The 21,286-nt window shown below is 36.7% G+C and overlaps 1 protein-coding gene across 3 annotated transcripts; it reads left to right on the top strand.

Annotated features, from left to right (window-relative positions):
* Positions 1–1,661: 1,661 nt before the first annotated feature.
* On the top strand, positions 1,662–16,181 carry LOC104225269 (alpha-glucan water dikinase, chloroplastic). Of its 3 annotated transcripts, none has more exons than XM_009777035.2 (35): positions 1,662–1,871; positions 2,581–2,862; positions 3,573–3,614; positions 3,728–3,837; positions 3,935–4,013; positions 4,093–4,184; positions 4,262–4,415; positions 5,800–6,024; positions 6,144–6,485; positions 6,573–6,680; positions 6,796–6,894; positions 7,001–7,096; positions 7,182–7,322; positions 7,447–7,535; positions 8,161–8,295; positions 8,504–8,666; positions 8,776–8,865; positions 8,940–9,125; positions 9,732–9,794; positions 9,869–9,931; positions 10,005–10,064; positions 10,158–10,310; positions 10,426–10,509; positions 10,744–10,920; positions 11,006–11,112; positions 11,228–11,441; positions 11,522–11,625; positions 11,971–12,103; positions 12,252–12,377; positions 13,405–13,515; positions 13,822–13,920; positions 14,277–14,450; positions 14,727–14,819; positions 15,051–15,166; positions 15,689–16,181. In XM_009777035.2, the coding sequence occupies exons 2-35, from the start codon at positions 2,605–2,607 to the stop codon at positions 15,891–15,893; spliced, it is 4,491 nt and encodes a 1,496-aa protein (XP_009775337.1). In that variant the 5' UTR covers positions 1,662–1,871; positions 2,581–2,604; the 3' UTR covers positions 15,894–16,181. The 3 variants fall into 3 exon arrangements, with proteins under 3 accessions (XP_009775337.1, XP_009775339.1, XP_009775338.1); XM_009777036.2 differs by having other exon boundaries at positions 1,664–1,871; positions 2,578–2,862; XM_009777037.2 differs by lacking the exon at positions 7,001–7,096.
* The last annotated feature ends 5,105 nt before the right edge of the window (positions 16,182–21,286 follow it).

The following is a 21,286-nucleotide window of genomic DNA, read 5'->3' as shown; positions in this document are numbered from 1 at the left end:
AAACCAAGCGCGGACCGCGATTCTTCTCTTCTGAGCTGGAATCTGAATTTGAGTCAGCTGGGAGCGAAAAATCACCCGCCTCAGTGCTCCTTTAACCGCGGCCGCGAAATATGATCGCGGACCGCGCCTTTCTATTTGAGCTCTAAACTATAGTTATCTGATTCTTAATTCCACTGAGGGCGAGAATTAGACCGCGGCCGCGTCAAATGATACCGCTGCCGCGCAATTTCACCGTGTGCAGTGGTGACCGTTAAGCCCAAAAAATGACTTTCTGAACCTTGCTACTACTGAGAACGTACTTAAGACCGCCTCAGCGGTGAACCCTCCACGTCCGCTTCTATTTCTTCGCTGTCAGCGCCCTTTTGACTCAGCTTTGAACTTGTACAGGTTTCACTCCTTTATGAGCTGGTTATGACTTTCTTGTCTCTTTTTGATCAAACACTGCAAACAAGCACAATAAGTTAGCTTTTGGGAATACTTGCACATACTTTTAATCCAAAACCTAAGCAAAAAGAAGCATAAAATAGGCTAGAATCCCTAGTTATCATTGACTTGTACAGCCACATGGGGAACTGGTACGAACATGTTCCTTCAGCTGTTCCTTCTGTTGTTCCTTTGACTCTGAAGAGTTGAATTGTGTGTTAATTGGACACTTGTTGATCTTAAATTCGTGAGGATGTGTAACGGATTCCTTATCTAGTTCTTAACAGTAAGTTTATTAGATCATCAAAACATAACAGGGATACACATATAACCTATCAAAAAGTTTAGCCGAAGCGGGCGAGTGTCGTACCACCCTGAACTCTCAAGGTAGATCTGTCCCTGATCCGATCACTATCTTTAGCTAATAGGCCGCTACTTGATTATATTCCCGAAAGTTATGCTGAATCAACATATCTCTCAAGTCTCAACTGATGCAATAATGACCTACAGTCAAAAATATAAAAATAAATTTGACTTTCAGAATTTAATAGGTTAATTACCTCTTGATCTACAATCACCAACAATGACTTAGCACTATAATTTTCACTAGTTATGTTGCTTGAGAATAATTTTCAATTTTGAAAAAAGAAATGTAAAATTCAACGGGAGAAACTGGCGCAAGCCTCAAGTGTTATGAAGCAAATTTTACTGAAGTATTTCCTTTATATCATTTCATATTAAGATTATATTGTTTTCTCAAATTAATATGGTGTTAAATAGATAATTTTTCTGAGCGAACTCATGTCATTCGTACCAAAAATTTTTTTTGAGAAAAAAGAATGAACATGAATGTGATGGGAAACATTGTCGCTCATATTAACAAACAGTTGAGAGTAGTGATGAGTTAGCCAGAGTGCTAATAATAGAGACTTTCTTTTTTCTTTTTCTGAAGGGAAAAAAAAGGTGCTCAGATCTAGTTAACTGTTACAAAAAAATATCAAGCTAAAAAGATCCTCAAAGAAAATATCAAACAAAAAGAAGAGGTTATAAGCAAATTCCCACAAAACTCCAAGATTAGATATTCAATTTGCAAAAATATCCAATCAAATCAACGTAGTAGCCACTTCACGGGTCCCACGCCGGGGCCATCTCAAACTTTCCCACGTGACATCTCCCGCAATTCCATACTCAATCCATGACCACACCCTACTAAAAGCTCGCCACCTCACTCTTCTTTTATATTATTAAAAAAAATGCTTTTCAATTACGTCTTCTGCTTCCACTTTCCACTCTCCAATCCCATACGGCCATACTCTCTTACTCCAAAATCTTCACTCTTCGTAGCTTCGTTAATTCAACTTCCTCGACTTTCTTGAAGCTTCTTCTTTGATTTTCTCGTTTTTTCACTTGAAACCGATTCACCGACGCGTTGTCTTGCTGATTTCGAGGTAAATTTGTGTAAATTTTGCAACATTTATGTTTCATTTCATTGACATATTTCAAGCTGATTGATCGAACCCGAACCTGTTTCGATCTGAAAATCGGTTATTTAATGTTCGGATTGATGTTGTGGTTCAATCCTAGTTATTTCAATTGAATTTTAGCAAAATTTGTTGTTAATTTCACTGTTTTCATGCTTTCATGTATATTATCAAACTCGAATTTTCAAATTCCATCGCGTTTAACCTTTGAATTCAAGCGTAATTATGACAAGTTTCGGAGGATCGCTCTGAACATAACTCGAACGCTGCTCTGATATTTTATTTAAAAATAAAAAAAGAAAAAGAAAGAGAGAGAGAGAGAGAGAGAGAAAGAGAAAGCTGCTCTGAATGTACAAAAAGTGCTCGATGAACTTTAACCACCGACATTTCATTTGATTAATACATACACGAGTTCATACAAGTATATTATTGTATGCACTTTATTGTCTCGAAAGTATTCCGGTTATGATTGATTCCTTTTTATAACCTTTGAGTTGTTCGTTGCATTTTATTCTATTTAAGTGTTCTTCTGTGAACTGAAATTTTCTGAATAGGTATACAGCGAAACACACCCACCCACCCACACACCACAAGTTACATTGATTATTCGCAAACAGTCCATTGCTTTTGTTTATACGAGGTGTCTGTATTGATTATTTTTGTGTTATATTAGCAGCGAATTTGGGTATAGAGGGAGAATATGAGTAATTCCATAGGGAATAACTTGCTGCACCAGGGATTCCTTACCTCAACAGTGTTGGAACATAAAAGTAGAATCAGTTCTGCTTGTGTTGGAGGCAACTCTTTGTTTCAACAGCAAGTGATCTCCCAATCGCCTTTATCAACTGAATTTCGAGGTAACAGGTTAAAGGTGCAGAAAAGTAAAATACCTATGGGAAAGCAGCGTCCTATTTCTAGTTCTCCTCAGGCTGTACTAACCACTGATGCTTCTTCTGAGGTAAATGCTGAACCTACACACTTACCTGTTTGACAACATGTCAACATCTGATTTTTCTACAGTAGTTACCAACTCAATTTGGTCATCAATTGGAATATATTTTCTCTCTTATTATTGTACTGTTAGCCCATTGCTTGGATGTTTTGTTCATTCATTTACCGCGAAAAATATTGGTGGTTCGCTTCCTTTTTCTGATTTATTCTGCTTGGTGCCTAGAAATTGACATCTTACCTCTTTCTCATAGTTGTCGCTACAATGCAAACACTGGTATCTGAGGAACTATGTGTAAATGCCGATAATGCCTATGAGATCACTTGAACTTACTTGTCTTTTTTCTTGGTTCTTTTATCCTCAAATTTTAGATTTTATTCCTGCATCATATTTGTTGATGGAGTGGGACTCTCCTTGAAGGTCAGTTGCTATGACAATAGAATTCTTCTAAAAGCAAATCATGATAGAGAATAGATTCCTAATTTTTTCTCTCAGTGCTACCATAGATAGCCAATAAAACTAGAGTTCGAGATGGGAAACAAACACTGGGCAGTTTGTGTATTGTGGGAATGTATAATGAGGGGAAAAGAAAAGATAAGTGTCATTTATTGCTAAATATAAAGAGCATAAGAATTAGATCTCAGCATCCATGGTATTTAGTTACCTATGCAAATATCTTTGTAATATTCCCTATTTTAAATGTTTTTTCTTTTGAACAGCTTGCAGAAAAGTTCAGCCTAGAAGGGAATATTGAGCTACAGGTACACAAGTGTGATATTACTCTGGCAAAATGAATTTATATTCTGACTTGCTTGTAAAACGGAGCCTATATGTCTCATTATGGTTATGCAAATTTGTTTCTGCACTTTAACAGGTTGATGTTAGGCCTCCCACTTCAGGTGACGTGTCCTTTGTGGATTTCCAAGTTACAAATGGCAGTGACAAAATGTTTTTGCACTGGGGGGCAGTAAAGTTCGGGAAAGAGTAAGTTCAGTTGCAAATTGGATCTTCGTCATGTTGAGAAATCTTAAGCTTGTGACAACTAATCGTCCTTGTACTATTCTCTATATGATTATCTTAGAACATGGTCTCTTCCAAACGATCGTCCAGATGGAACCAAAGTGTACAAGAACAAAGCACTTAGAACTCCTTTTGTTAAAGTAAGTTGGAAATGGTCTCCCAGCTCTATTTGATGGATTAAGTTATGATGAAAAATTGATGACTTTATTGTTGATTTAGGCTGGCTCTAACTCCATCCTGAGACTGGAGATACGGGATGCTGCTATAGAAGCTATAGAGTTTCTCATATACGATGAAGCCCAAGATAAATGGTAAATGAGTATGTTTGTGAAAGAACATAGCATTTTGATTAAAGAGCTGTATGCATTTCATTCTCTTTCTTCTTCAGGATAAAGAATAATGGTGGTAATTTTCGTGTCAAATTGTCAAGAAAAGAGACACGAGGCCCTGATGTTTCAGTTCCTGAGGAGCTTGTGCAGATCCAAGCATATTTGAGGTGGGAGAGGAAGGGAAAACAGAATTACACCCCTGAGCAAGAGAAGGCAAGTAACTTTTTCCTTTAGTCCTAGACCTTTCTGGCGCACTCGTACTGCAAATTGTTCGTGTCTCCAAACTCATCAGTTAGTTGATCATTCAAGCTGATCTTAAATTTCAAGCTTTTGTTTTCTGCTGAAATGAGCATTAGATATATTGCAATTCTCAACCTTAGTTGAGGATTTCTATGGAATTTAGTGTCTACTATAATCCTGTGCATGAACACAAATAATAGGTTGATCTTCTTTGTAGTTATTTACATGCTTTCTCAGAATATGTCAACTGGTTGTTTGGTTCATGGACAGGAAGCGATGGGACTATTGTTGCTCCCTGTTGCAGAGAGAAGAAGATTCTTACTAAGGGGTCAAGGGACTTGGTTTCTAATCTCCATTTGGTTGGTTTTGTTGTGGGGGGTGGGGGGGGGGGGGAGGAGCAGTGTATGACAAAAGGAGATGCAACACTGAAATAAGGAGTAGAATAACCCACTTATTCCAAGGGATACCACTATCCCTTTCCCTAAGAATGACATAAAAAAGCCTTTGGTTAATTCCATGCTTAGGAGATTAGCAAATGTTTCTCTTAACCCCCCTCCCCCCCCCAAAAAAAAAAAAAAAAAAAAAAAACCCCAGAGTGCTCTCTCATTTGAGCACCAAGCAACACCACCTAGTCAGGACTATGATGCTTGATAAACCGTAATTTGGAGAAAAGCCAGCTCTGCTTAAAGGAATGCTATGTTTGTTCTTTCTCAACTGTATTCTTTTCAAGCTCTAAATTCTAACGAATTGCTACTGCACAAAACTAATGCAACACATAAAACAAAACAAAATAGAAGTTATCTCGGCTGTGTGCCTTGGGGTTGGGGCGAGGGAAGAGTTGGGACAGAAATTAAAACAGAAAACTGAAAACCAAAAGAAACAGAGTGAGACAGGTGAAAAGGGAGGCAATATGGCCAGGGGAGGAAAGGGGTAGTGAAGGACAAGGGGAGATGCAATACGGAAATAAGCAACGGGTAGAGCACCCCCTTATTTCAACAGATACCGCTATCCCCTCTCCTAAATAATGCCATAAAAAAGAGCATTTAATTAATCCCATGTTTAGGGGATTAGCAATAAAGACCTCCCCCCTTCCAAGTGCTCTCTCATTTGCGCATCAAACAACACTTACCTAATCAAGACAATGATGGTTGGTATACATTAATTAGGAGAAACACTCAGTTGTGCTTAAAGGGATGTTATATTTGTTCGTTCTCAACTGTATGCTTTTCAAGCTCTAAATTCTAATCATAATGCTGGTACTCATATATTTCTTTCTTTATTTGAGATATCCTAACCCACTGTTGTTAGACATTTTTGCTGTTTACTTAGTTACTGATACTATTGTTGTGCATTTCAGGAGGAATACGAGGCTTCTCGAACTGAGCTACAGGAGGAAATAGCTCGTGGTGCTTCCATACAGGATATTCGAGCCAGGCTAACAAAAACTAATGATAAAGGTAAAAGGAAAGAAGAGCCTCTTCCTGTAACAAAGAGTGATATACCCGATGACCTTGCCCAAATACAAGCTTACATTAGGTGGGAGAAAGCAGGAAAGCCGAACTATCCTCCAGAAAAACAAATTGTAAATTCTGAACCCCTTATACAGTTTATGTAGTCTGTGTACATCTTCCGGCGCATAAAATCTAGGTATGCTGTCTTCTATTGATGTGAAAGTTTGATCAAGTACTGTTTTATTAACAGGAAGAACTGGAAGAATCAAGAAGAGAATTGCAACTTGAGCTTGAGAAAGGCATTACACTTGATGAGTTGCGGAAAAAGATTACAAAAGGGGAGATAAAAACTAAGGTGGCCAAGCACCTGAAAAAAAGTTATTCTACCGCTGAAAGAATCCAAAGAAAGAAGAGAGACTTTGGGCAGCTTATTAATAAGTATCCTTCCAGTCCTGCAGTGCAAGTACAAAAGGTCTTGGAAGAACCACCAGCCTTATCTAAAATTAAGCTTTATGCCAAGGAAAAGGAGGAGCAGGTTGATGATCCAGTCGTAAATAAAAAGATATTTAAGGTTGATGATGGGGAGCTACTGGTGAGTGCTAACTTATTATGTACTGTAACCACAAAAGCTACGTTTGAATGCACATTCTGAAATCTTCCATTGTCTCTACCTTTTAAGGTACTGGTAACAAAGTCCTCTGGGAAGATAAAAGTACATCTAGCTACAGACGTAAATCAGCCAATTACTCTTCACTGGGCGTTATCCAAAAGTCCTGGAGAGTGGATGGTAAGAATCAACAAAATTTTACACATTTTGCAATGAAAAAAAGAAAAGAAGCAAGATGTAAAACCTTCCTATGCCCTACCAATATTATGTAAACAGTGACCATTTACATTTTCAGGCACCACCTTCAAGCGTATTGCCTCCTGCGTCAGTTATTTTAGACAAGGCTGCTGAAACACCTTTTTCAGCCTGTTCTTCTGATGGTCTAACTTCTAAGGTGTGTGAAACGAATAGCTCCTATAACTGATTGTATTAAAAATACAAATAAAGAGTAATAAAACCTTTTTTCATTGCCAATATTTTGTAATCAATTACATTTCCAGGCACCACCTTCGAATACGTCACCTGGATCCAGTATATTAGACAAGGGTTTGGAAATCCCTATTTCAGCCAGTTCTTCTGATGTTATAACTTCTATGGTATAACAAATAAATTCCTTAGATGATATAAACTAACCGACCGCAGGCTAATTATATGGTTCATTCAACGGAATCAATTTTTCAGGTCCAATCTTTGGATATAGTAATTGAAGATGACAACTTCGTGGGGATGCCATTTGTTCTTTTATCTGGTGGAAGATGGATTAAAAACCAAGGGTCGGACTTCTATGTTGACTTTGGTTCTGCATCTAAACCAGCTCTCAAGGTCTCTTTGCTTCCTAATATCTTCAAATGTTACTTGTTATACAAGTTGGATTTGACATTTTGGTATTTTCTTGGTTATCCATTTCATTGTTTTTGAAATGGAGTATCTCAATTTTTCCCATTAGGCTGCTGGGGATGGCAGTGGAACTGCAAAATCTTTACTGGATAAAATAGCAGATATGGAAAGTGAGGCTCAGAAGTCATTTATGCACCGGTTAGCAGATCTCTTTTTGGCTTCCATCTCTGACCTGAGGCTCTTTACTTTTTTCTGTGTTTCAATTTCAAGCTCTTAACCTTTTTATCATAGTATTGGGAATTTCTGGTATTCAATCCAGATGAATGAGTGGGGTTGTAATAGATGAACGACCAGGGTAAAAATAGTCTAGTTATGATGAATCCTCTTGATACTGGAACCTGAAAAGAGCGAATGGATACAGAGCATTCATATAGCATAGTTGATTGATTTGAGGGTTTGTCTATATTCTTGCTTTACTTTTAAAGACAGGTGTCCACTGAATGTTTTCACTTTGGCATTTCCTGACGATATTTTGCGAGCATATTTATCCTTTTTTGCATATTATTGCACATCTATTTTGATTGATTTGAGGGTTTGCATATTTTGCGAACTTGTTATGGGGGGAGGTAGCAGGTACCCAGTGGATTTAGTCAAGGTGCGCGCAAGCTGGCCCGGACATCACACTGTTATCAAAAATATTTAAAAAAAACAGTTTGTAACTTGGCAGCCTGCGTTGGCTGGTTTTTTTCATGCATGATTGCTGGTTTGGTCATCAACTGTTGTGCTGAGTTTTAACCTCATGTCATTTTTTTACTTTCAACAGGTTTAATATTGCAGGTGACTTGATAGAAGAAGCCACTGGTGCTGGTGAACTTGGTTTTGCTGGAATTCTTGTGTGGATGAGGTTCATGGCTACAAGGCAGCTGATCTGGAACAAAAACTATAACGTCAAACCACGGTACATCTTTCTTATATCTACAACTTTATGTACTTCTTTTATCCTCGAACTTAGGTTCTTATCCTCCATTATAATGCCAACGTATTGAAGTATGAGTCTCAAATTCTCTCATTAATCTTGTTCTTTGTATTCAGACAAGTTGCTGATTCATTTTGCTGCAAGTGCCAAGCATCCAATTTGACTGTTCTTTATGTCTTTGTTGTTTCAGTGAAATAAGTAAAGCTCAGGACAGGCTTACAGACTTGTTGCAGAATGCTTTCACCAATCACCCTCAGTACCGTGAAATTTTGCGGATGATTATGTCAACTGTTGGACGTGGAGGTGAAGGAGACGTAGGACAGCGAATTAGGGATGAAATTTTGGTTATCCAGGTTCATATATAATTTCATCTTTCCTCTGGCCTTTTCTTTGATAATGGGGAGGGTATCTAGTTTCCCTTTAGTGAAGGACACGTCGATAAGAGAACTTTTCTAATTTCAGAGGAAAAATGACTGCAAGGGTGGCATGATGGAAGAATGGCATCAGAAGCTGCATAACAACACTAGTCCTGATGATGTTGTGATCTGTCAGGTATTGAGATGCAAAGCGAAAATTGATGAAAACTTTTTGCTCAGAAGTAGTTTAATAATGTAATCTTTTTGCAGGCATTGATTGACTATATCAAGAGTGACTTTGATATTGGTGTTTATTGGAAAACCCTGAATGAGAACGGAATAAACAAAGAGCGTCTTTTGAGTTATGACCGTGCTATCCATTCTGAACCAAATTTTAGAAGAGATCAAAAGGAGGGTCTTTTGCGTGATTTAGGTCACTATATGAGAACACTGAAGGTTGATAACACTATCCCTTTTCTTGGCTTTCTTCTCTTCATCTTGTTTGTATCTATGAAGTGGCTGATGCCTTGTTTGGGAGTTCTGATAACTGGATGTTGTTGCCCCTTCTTCTTTTCTTTAATTTGTCCTTTTTGCATATATGTGAATCCAGTCATAAATTAGGTATTAGACACTGACAATTTATAGTTGTATCCTTTTTGTGCCACTTCAACGTATCTGTCTGACTAGTATTGCTAGGGTTGAGGTTTATCTCTGTCCTTTTAGACTATGTGAATATGCCCATCTATGCCTGCTTATGTTAAACTATTATGGGACTTCAGACCGTTATTTGAAGTAAATAATCTAATGATGTAACGTCAGAACAATATATGTTTTGATAGGAAAGAAATAATTAAGTACTGAACAAATCAAGCTGACATAGAAACTAATTGTTCCTAAAGAGGTGTAATTCTCTTTATCTTGAGGATACTTGTGTACTGGGAGAATGTTACTTAAAACGTGTTCTCAGTGGTGTCCCTTTAATTTGAGATGACTTAGGTGTTGCCTCCTAAGATCATTTCTATATAACTTGAAGACCTCAGTTTAATGGTGAGCCATTTGCAGGCTGTTCATTCAGGTGCAGATCTTGAGTCTGCTATTGCAAACTGCATGGGCTACAGAACTGAGGTAATGGTGTCTATATGAAGCTTAGTCATTCTACTTCGCAACTTTCGTCTTAGATATTGCTTGGTTGTCAACAGGGAGAAGGCTTTATGGTTGGAGTCCAGATAAATCCTGTATCAGGCTTGCCATCTGGCTTTCAGGTAGTACTTGTGAAGCTGCACCCTATTTGTGTAATTCTAGAACTGATCTGTGTAAAATCAATTCTACAAATAGGATCTCCTCCATTTTGTCTTAGACCACGTGGAAGATAAAAATGTGGAAGCTCTTCTTGAGGTAACTCCAACTTTCTTTTATCCTTTTTCGTTTGCTTAATACATAATACATCCCACTAACTTTTGTCTCTCTCTGAAATTCTTGTGTGCGTAGGGATTGCTAGAGGCTCGTGAGGAGCTTAGGCCTTTGCTTTTCAAACCAAACAACCGTCTAAAGGATCTGTTGTTTTTGGACATAGCCCTTGATTCTACAGTTAGGACAGCAGTAGAAAGGGGATATGAAGAATTGAATAATGCTAATCCTGAGGTATGTTATCTTAGATGTTTCTCAGTCTTTGAATCAAGTGTCTTTGTCTAAATGTGTTTTATTTATTTCAAAGCTCAGATTTGTATTCTTCATCGCCATGTTACTTTTTTCACAGAAAATCATGTACTTCATCTCCCTCGTTCTTGAAAATCTTGCACTCTCAGTGGACGATAATGAAGATCTAGTTTATTGCTTGAAGGTAATTATAACCAGTTTAGTGTGCTACTGTTGTTCCATTCACTGGATGCACTGGTTCTCAAGTATATTTTCGAGATAGATAAAAAAATGTGGAGCAACCTAATATTTTTAGGTTTGAGCTGCTATTCTTTTGAGCAGAAAAAAGAAATTAAGCTCATTGAAAAATTTCATTAGATTCTGCACAAAAGTTTGATTACAAAGCTCTGTTGAGTGATATATCTTTTTGTTTACAAAGGGATGGAATCAAGCTCTTTCAATGTCCAAGGATGGAGGCAACCATTGGGCTTTATTTGCAAAAGCTGTGCTTGACAGAACCCGTCTTGCACTTGCAAGCAAAGCAGAGTGGTACCATCACTTGTTGCAGCCATCTGCAGAATATCTGGGATCGGCACTTGGGGTGGACCAATGGGCTGTATGTTTTCTTTCATTCAAAACATTATTTACACATTCAGCACCGAATTATCATAGTAATTTATCTCTGTGACTATTGGATGCAGTTGAACATATTTACGGAAGAAATTATTCGTGCTGGATCAGCAGCTTCTTTATCCTCACTTCTTAATAGACTCGATCCTGTGCTTCGGAAAACTGCAAATCTAGGAAGGTTGTTAGATTTTTATGCCTCTATGCTCTAAGATATTGCTAATAGCATGTTAAGAATATGTGTACTCCTATGAGCTGCTTACCAGTCTCAAGAAACTCTCGTCCTCTTATCACAGTTGGCAGATTATCAGCCCAATTGAAGCCGTTGGATATGTTGTTGTTGTGGATGAGTTGCTTTCAGTTCAGAATAAAACCTACAAGAATCCCACAATCTTAGTAGCAAAATCTGTTAAAGGAGAGGAGGAAATTCCTGATGGTGCTGTTGCCCTGATAACACCAGACATGCCAGATGTTCTTTCACATGTTTCTGTTCGAGCAAGAAATGGGAAGGTAGCATCTTCTATTGTAAATTGTCTAGAGCGTTGAATAAGATTATGATGTATGTATTATTGAAGGAAACTTTTTGTTAGGTTTGCTTTGCTACATGTTTTGATCCCAATATATTGGCTGACTTCCAAGCAAAAGAAGGAAGGATTTTGCTCTTAAAGCCTACACCTTCAGACATAATCTATAGGTAAACTCAATTATTTGTAAGAGTCTTGCTCAAAACCTTATTAGCTATTTGGAATTTCAAACAAATATTTCTTTGACCACGAATTTCTCAAGTAAGCTTTTAGCTTGTTTTAATCATAAAATTTGTGCCTAACACGGTTTTATAATGTAGCTCTTGAAGTTCTAAATTTTGTTTCGGGAAAAATGAATATACTCGTGAACCAAAATCAAGTTTGTCTGTCATCGGAAATACTTTCTGTTTTGTGCGCAACTCATTTCTGTCTAAAGTGCAAGAAATATATGAGTGGCACTTAACAGTTTTCGCTCTTTTTTCTTTTTATCTGGTTTTGCTTTTGGCATCTAATAGTGAGGTGAAAGAGATTGAGCTCCAAAGTTCAAGTAACTTGGTAGAAGCTGAAACTTCAGCAACACTTAAGTTGGTGAGAAAGCAATTTGGTGGTCGTTATGCAATATCATCTGATGAATTCACGAGTGAAATGGTGAGGTTTGCAATATTGACTGTGATTTGAAACCTAAACTGTTTTCCCCTCTTTTTCTGTTGACCTAAGTGATAGAAGCTGCTGATCTTTGATTCTGGGGAACACTCCATTGATAATTCTCTAATTTGTATGATAATGATCTATCTAGGTTGGAGCTAAATCACGTAATATTGCATATCTGAAAGGAAAAGTGCCTTCCTGGGTGGGAATTCCTACTTCAGTGGCTCTTCCATTTGGAGTCTTTGAGAAAGTACTTTCAGACGAGATAAATCAGGTTCGTTTCCATCTACTTATCAAAAACAATATCAGCTTTGTTTACATTAATATTTCCACTTGTTTGTTTTACAAATACCCTCTGTGCTGCTTTTTATTGCTACTCTTGCAGTGCTATAGCATTTTTCTCCCTCAACAAACTTCTATTTCCGTCGCTGTAATAAGAACTAAGTTCTAGGAACATCAACACCCATAAAAAGAAGAAGAGATTTTAAAAACTCTATAGTAAATATCTTTTCATGTTAGCACTCAAGGGTGTGGCCTAGTGGTCAATGAAGTAGGTTGAGGACTATGAGGTCTGAGTTTCAAATCCTAGCAAAGGCAAACCACTAGGTGACTTCTGCCCGTTTATCCAAGTTTTGGTGGGTAGAGTTACCTGGTACCTCTCGGTGGTGGGAGGTAGCAAGTATCCCATTGAATTAGTCGAGGTGCGTGCAAGATGGACCGGACACCACGATTATAAAAAAAAAAAAAAAAAAAAAAAAAAACCTTTTCTGTTATCATAACAAAGGAAATAAAACTGTTTTTGGTAACATACAACTTGTTTCCTGGATAATTGTATCTTTAAGGAGGAGGAGGAGGAATCTTAATTTGGAACTGCTCAAGGAATTTTCTGATTGAAATGCAGATTTTTTTCATTTATTAAAGAAAAAGAAGGAGAAGAAGAAAGAGAAAAGAAGAAAAGGGAAAGAAGTATAAAACAAAGAAAATAGAATCATTTTTGGTAATTGTACAATCTTTTTCCTGGATCATTGGATCTTTAAGACGGAGGACAGTGATGATGACGATGATATTAAAGAGAAAAGGAAAGAGATCTAAAATAAAGATCATTTTCTGTTATCACAACAAAGAAAGGAAAATCGTTTTTTGGTAGTTGTACAATTTGTTTCCTGGATCATGGGATCTTTACTTTACAATGTGACGTTTGAGATGGGTCTCTCATCCCTCTCTCTCTGCCTTTCTCTCTGTTGCTTTAAGTGTTTCTGAGAATGATACCATTTGATGGAACTGTTTCTAAAAATTCACAGGGAGTGGTGAACAAGTTGCAAATTCTGACGAAAAAACTATCTGAAGGAGAGTTCAGCGCTCTCAGTGAAATTCGCAGAACTGTTTTAGAACTTTCAGCGCCAGCTCAATTGGTATCTCCGTCTATTCTCTTTGTTTCTGATATATTATGCCTTATTGTAACTTACTGAAATTTTTTTAGGTGAGACAACATTTGGGTTCTCTAATGGGTGCTTAAATTCTCTTTTTTCGTAATCATCCTCCCAAGTTGGGGAAGTTTTTTCTTTTGATTCAATCATTTCACACGTGTTATTAGTTTTAATAGAAACTCACGACCAGTGTAGTAGATACCTTGATAATTTTTCCAGGGGCATCCGTATATACTACATCAGAGAAGATTGACATCTTTGGCCAACTCACTTGTCATCATGTTTTTATAGATCAACGAGCTGCAAGAGAAGATGCAGGGTTCTGGCATGCCTTGGCCTGGTGATGAAGGTCCAAAGCGTTGGGAACAAGCATGGATGGCCATAAAAAAGGTAAACCTTCTGTAGCATGCCTTAACATCTGTAAGTATGTTGCTCAAATCTTTCTGTGACGAGGAGCCGGCTATAGACAGATAGTAATATTTTACGTACAAGCCTCCTTTTTGTCAATGATTTTGTCAAGGATGACTTCATTCTTGGAGTGCTAGGTGTATCTGGATTTTCAAAGCTTTCAGATATCTGTTGCTTCTTGAAATGGCGACGCCTCGGGAGATTTTGCTTGTTACATTTGTATCATTTGATCTTTTCAAGATGCCATTTTCCTTTAAAAACGAATCAATTTTACTCCCTCTCGCTGTTACTTCTCTATTCAGTGGTGGATATGCAATTTCCTTTTTTCTGTTCTCCAGGTGTGGGCTTCAAAATGGAATGAGAGAGCATACTTCAGCACTAGGAAGGTGAAACTGGATCATGACTATCTGTGCATGGCTGTCCTTGTCCAAGAAATAATTAATGCTGATTATGCATTTGTCATTCACACAACCAACCCATCTTCTGGAGACTCCTCAGAAATATATGCTGAGGTAGCATCGGATCAACTGTCCTTTCGTCATACTAATGGTTTTTAGTTCAACATTCAAAACTTAACTGTGTCCTCATTTAGCAACTGTCCTCTTCCTCAACTTTTCCTTCCTCTGTCTGCCATTATCTCAACAAGTAACCATATTTCTTGAGGTATATAATTAGTTGAAATTAGCTTGTTCAAGAGGCATAAAAAAGAAATCATTAAAGCATCAGGTCATGGAATATGTTTGTTTTCATAAAGGGCAAAGGATGCTTATGTCTTTTCTTCTGGACAGGTGGTCAGGGGCCTTGGAGAAACACTTGTTGGAGCTTATCCAGGCCGTGCTTTGAGTTTTATCTGCAAGAAAAAGGATCTCAACTCTCCTCAAGTGAGTATTGGTGCCTGTTGTCCTCCCAAAGTCACATTTACCTTTTGTAGACCCCTTTATTATCATCCTCCCTTCCACCAAACCTCTGAGTTCATCACTCTAAGAGAGAGGAGAAGATATTTAGTGTCCAAGCAGATGTAGTAAGGGCTCCTATTGATGGTAGTTAAATGGGAAAGAGTGAGATTCTCGCCTTTGTTCTGAATCTTCTGATGGATGTAAAATTACTTTCAGGTGTTAGGTTACCCAAGCAAACCAATTGGCCTTTTCATAAAAAGATCTATCATCTTCCGATCTGATTCCAATGGTGAGGATTTGGAAGGTTATGCCGGTGCTGGCCTCTATGACAGGTAACTTTTCTTGGAAGTTTTCAGTCGGTGAATGTTGAAGACGTTACTCAGTTGTCATTTCTTTAGTTATGAAATAATGCTGCTTTAACTTTTGGAAGTTAATATTTTAGGAAGTTTTCAGATTGATGTATGTCTTAAGTTTCTGAAAATTTCATGTTACAAAATTCCCTGGGAGCTAAGACAAATATTCTCAGGCTTCCAGTCCAAGACCAAGGATCAAGGCACGCCCCGATACATAGGATAAGATTCAGACATTTGAGAAAGGCTTACGTATAACAAGCAATAAAGAGAGTAGAGCAACCTTATATGTAACAGAAGGACAAGCAATAAAGATTAAAGCAACCCTATATATCACAAACACGACCCTTTATAGACTCCTGATACCAGCTCTTCATTTTTTCCCCCAAGAGGGCATATATACTGCATATGCTTCAATTTCATAACTGTCCTATCTGTAACAAAATGCTTTAATTTACTTTTTTATAGCATCACTGTGACACCTTCCTTATTGGTCTCCTGCAGTGTACCAATGGATGAGGAGGATGAAGTTGTAATTGACTACTCTTCCGACCCATTGATAACTGATGCTAACTTCCGCCAGACAATCCTGTCCAACATTGCTCGTGCGGGAAATGCTATCGAGGAGCTATATGGCTCTCCTCAAGACATCGAGGGTGTAGTGAGGGATGGAAAGATTTATGTCGTTCAGACAAGACCCCAGATGTGATCATATTCTAGTTGTAGTCAGCTCTGTGAGAATATATGTCATGAAGTCGCCTTTATGGTTGTACGTGATCCAAAACATGACATCCTATTTACATTAGCTATTGGGTGAAAACTGGGAAGTAGGCACTACAATATGAGGAATTATAAGAACAACTTTGTAAAAACAAATTCGGTATGTTATAGGGAGCAGGTGTAAGCAATGAACTATATACAGTATACATGCGTAATTTATTTGCAAAATGCACTGAATAATATAGCAACAAAGAAGAAATCATTTGGATGGTTCCAATTGTCCTGTTAGCTTGTATTGGTGACTTGGTTGTGCTCTATGTCTTGCTTCTTCTTTTTTTTTTTCCTTTTTTTTTTCCCCAAGTAGTTGACAACGAAAGTCCGAGTTTGGCAACAGTAGTCTCATTCTCTACTTGTCATCCTGCAGTTCGAACCTCTTGCCTATTTGAGGCAAAGTGCAGAGGCGAAGTGCATAGATGCTCGATTTTGGTGCCACTGTTCAAGTTATACTTTAAGTCTTTTTGGACGTTTACCCACTTCGGAAGAACTTCAGACTTTGGAACAAAACGTCTGAAGTTCCATATGGCTGAAGTTTAGGCATTTCTGCTGGACTTCAACCATTTTTGCCTAAAGTTCATGCATATATGGGTAGGAATGGCAGGCGGTGCGGGGCAGTGCGGGTGCGGGGCGGGTTCTGTCTAAACCCGCGAAATTTAAACCCGCCCCGCCCCACATAGGATTTAAACCCGCATTAACCTGCCCCGCACTCCACCCACGTTCACCCCCGCCCCGCACCCGCAATTTTTTATATTTTTAAGTTCTTTCTTTTTTAGAAAGCTAGACTTAAATTTGATTTTTTTAACAAAACAATTAATTATATCCAAATTGTTCTTAAATTCCCATCTTTTGCCTCTAAATCTAGTGGTTTTTCCTATAGAACAATTGAACTCCACCCTCAAATCCCATAAATCACCGGCAAAAACACATGGTAGCGGTATACATAAAAGATTTTTGGAACACTCGTGGTATAACGAATTTTGGTGGCAATCACAGAAAGGACAATTATTAATTCTTGTGTTCACCATGTTTCTAAAGCGCTACGAATCAAAAGAGTGCATCCATAGCGAGTCTTGATTTGGTTATATTGGATTATGAGTACTATCTCAAGAATATGTACTTTATTATATCCTAAGCAAAAACTGTTCAAATGATTGTAGGACAGATTAATTTTGACACTACCAGAGACGGATTGATGATTTAAAAATACTTCCACATCAAAAAGATAAAATGGATTTAATTCAAATATAGATACATAAAAGGCTGCAACTTGCAAAAACACAAGACTAATACACACCATTACATAAAAAAGTACTCCTCCTAAGAAAGGATTTACGGTAAGCAAAAAAACAGTAACCTTTTTTACATACTAATCATATCAGTCAGAGTCATAATCACAGTAATTAGAGCCAGAAGCTTCCCCTGCGCGGATTATCTTAGCATAGTAATCCCAATTAGGATGAGAAGCTGTTATTTAACCTTTTAAAATTAAATCCCCGCCCGCGGCCCGGCTCGCAACCGTAAAACATCAAACCCGCACCACGTTCAAACCCGCACTGCCCCATTGCCATCCCTAAATTATGGCACCGGAAGTTTGAAGTTGTTCTGAAGTGGGCAGACATGCAAATTTTTAAAAGAACTGGGTATGGGCCTGCCTTCCTGGACCCAACTTTTGTAGGTTTCTAATTGGGCTTAACATCAGGATGGGTTCTCAATCATGTTGAAGTGCGCTTTCAGAAAATTGTTCCTTTCCCTTCTCTTTCTATGGACTTTCTCCAATTCCACAACGCTTGGGTAATGGGCTGATCCTGACGGATATGTGTGGAACAACAAGACTCTCACAGTCTCGATGCACTTGAAAAGGTTCTCTATTAAATCCACTAACAAGAGCATTATAGACATTGCTATCAAGTCAATATCCTCGTGGCCACTAGACCTCGTGAAAATTCTAGGTCCATTTTGAATTGCAAAAGTTGGAAACTTCACACTTCTTTGTTCTATCTTTTCTTAGTGGTGTAATGTGGAAATTCTGCACAAATAGACCGACCATATCTGTAAAACGTCTTGCTCTATTTTATCTCTTTTCCTTACTAAGTATTTCAAGTCTTGTCGCGCATTTATCCATTAGCCCTTTTGGTGGTTTTGAATTGGAATCATTCATTACTTTAAGAACTAAGTTTCTATATTGACTTTATGCTATGTTTTGGTAGTAAGCTTAACTTTCTTCATTTAGCAGACAAGTAAGAGAAAAAGAGAGCTGGTATTGGGCTTCTTTTTGGTAAAAGCATATTGGAGCTCTTTTTCGTTCAGTTAAAGTGAGATATCTAATTAGAAACGAAAATTTTAAATTTTCGAAATGAATAGTTAAAGACAGGATGGTCGTGTTGGGGTTTAATCAAAGAAATGACTGATATAGTGATGAAATGAGAAGGGCATGTGCATGCAATGGCTCAAAAGAAGTTTCCCTAATGATGGGCTGTCACGAATGCAAGCAAATCTTAAAGACTAGAATTTGTGTACATAGCATGAGGGACATCATAATCACGTTGATGCAAGAAGCTGGACACGGTCCCGTAAAGGATGATGCTCCACGCATGAAAGCAAAGGGCAAATTAAATTTGGTACACACTCTTTCATTTTTTTTTTTTTTTAAATTTCCTCTTTTCGACCACCTAAGAGTGCGATGAGGTAAATTTGATGCGTCTACAATTTAACATGCGTCTACTCTTTGTATTCCCTTTAGCAAAGCGAATTCGTATTAATTGGAGCAGTGGATATTGAATACTAAATGCAAAAACAATTCATCTTTCAAACAATAACCTACGCGAATCATGGTTTAGGAAAATCTCCACTTTGGACTTTTTGGGTGGTCAGCCACATACCTTAATGACTATGCTCCCTACCCCAATCCCCACCACATTTTTTTTTTTTGGTTGATAATGTTGAAAACCTCTTTTCCTATCAGTAGATTATAAAAATTTTGATCAAGCAAAGAAAGCTGACCATGCCTCACAGACACAATCATTGCTAGACATTACTCTTTAGAGGTCTGAATATACCTTTAAGCTTCATCTTAATTAGTTGTACTCTATTCTTTTTGAAACGCCTTTCTGCTAATTTAAATTAACTAAGAAGATATGACCTACATAACCCTAGATTATGCATTTAATATATGACCTATGCCTAATATCTTATTTTCAACCCACCAAGAAAAATAAAAACAATGCTATATCTTGTAAAATGTTAAACAACCACCATTCTTTATGATGATTCTGTTCACTTCTTTTTATGTATATGTTTCAGTGGACTGCTCTTTTAACTATCATTCAGCTTTTCAAATATTCCCACGAATTGATGCTTTGATGTTATTCTTGCAATTTGGAATAATTTAATCTTTAGGAATCTTTTATCCAATCCGCAACATGATCTTCGTTCATTCTCCTTTTCGTTTTATCTTTTGTCTTTCTTTTTTTCTTCCTTTTTTCCAATTTATTTAGTTGGCTATTGACAAGATCAAGATCCATTTAAAACGTTGTCAAAAAGAAAAGAAAATAAAATTAGAAATATCCAAAGAATCACAATATAAACAACCAATTCTCAAGCAGGTAATTTTAAACATTGTTGTAACTAGGGGTATACAAATGAAACCGACAAACCGCACCAATCCAATAATCTGAGTCAAACCCAAAAAAAAATTCGACTATGGTTTGGTTTGATTTGGTTTGGTGTCGGAAAAAAAAACCCGACCATAATTTGTTTGGTTTAGTTTTAACTAAAGAAAGTCAAACCGAAACCAAACCAATCCGACATTACATATATAGAAAATTTAGATATATTTAATATATAAATATACTTATTCTGATGTAATTTATAAATATTTCTTAAAAAATTCATAATTTTATCTTTTAAGGTATTATTTCAAGTTTGGACTTCGAACTTTTGAAGTTTTATAGCCATTAATATTAGTAAATTAAATAATGCTAACAAAAGCCCAAACCAAAAGCAAATCAATAGTAATGCTAACAAAAGACATTCAATTCAATACTACGAACGAGAATGTATTGAATATCTATTTTTTGTTTTGCAATAATTTAGATAAAAATACATAACATATTTTTATTTTTTATTTTGTGTTTAGTCATGTAACTAATACTCCCTTATTAGTCTACTTATTTTAGCATGACTTAGTACTTTTAAATTATGTTTATTTTTATTATGGCTTTTAATTAGCAATATTTATATTACATAATTTATTGTCTTTATTGTTGAATATTTTAGGATAATGCCATGACACATCTCATATTTTGTATTGTTTTCTTGGAAAATACTTTATATAGTTGTATCTTACTGGGATTAAAGAAATATTTTGAGCACAAGTTATATGTTTTGTTCTACGAAGATTTTATCGGGAAAACCCCGAAAAACTCAAAAAACCGAGAAAATCCGAGAATAACCAAGATTGAAAAACCCAAGTTTTATTGGTTTGGTTTTGTTTTTAGATTTAATAACCCGACACAATTGGTTTGATTTGATAATTGTAAAATCCGAACAAACCTGATCTATATACACCCCTAACTGTAACCATATTACTTATAATAGTATCACTCTTGCTGTTGAAGGAACCTGTAAAAGAGATTTGATCTTACGAAAAAGAGAATACTTATGACCAAAAAATTGCCCCCTAATACCATTATCCCAATATTTATACTCTCTTTGGTCAAACTTCTCCAAACTGGAAAAAAATGTCTTTCTTTCAAAGTTGAAGTATTTGTCAAGCTTTTAGAAGAATTTTTTTTTTTTTGAGTAGATGCAGAAGCTGTTTTGGAGAAGCATAAAAAATAACTTTTCCCCAGAAACACTGTTTTGAGAAGCATTTTTGAAAAAAATACACTTAGAAGCACTTTTTAAAAACTTGGTCAAATACAAATTGCTCCTTAAAAGTACTTTTTAAATTAATTAGTCAAACACAAACTGCTTTTTATTAAAAATATTTTTTAAAAAAGTATTTTTTTTAAAAAAATACTTTTAAACTTAAAGCTGATTTTTCCATCTTGGCCAAATAGGCTATTAGTTCCTGGGATAATTCCGAGTTTGAAAGGTCAAAATTCTTACTACTTTGTCACGTTTGAACATTCTTCGCCTCCTTATTAACTATGTGAACGAAAAATCACAATAGTTAGTCATACTAAACTTTGAGCCGATATTCTATAAACCATACATGTGCCCCAATTTTTATAAATTTCTCCCTCTTATTCTTATGATATATGACTTGAATCGTATCACTAATTGTGAAATAATTAATCGTCTAAAAGCTTATTTTCTTTTTCT

The sequence above is a fragment of the Nicotiana sylvestris genome, chromosome 10 (assembly GCF_000393655.2).
Source record: "Nicotiana sylvestris chromosome 10, ASM39365v2, whole genome shotgun sequence".
NCBI lineage: Eukaryota > Viridiplantae > Streptophyta > Magnoliopsida > Solanales > Solanaceae > Nicotiana > Nicotiana sylvestris.
The sequence above is the reverse complement of the archived record's forward strand: the minus strand, read 5'-3'. Positions and strand labels throughout refer to the sequence as shown.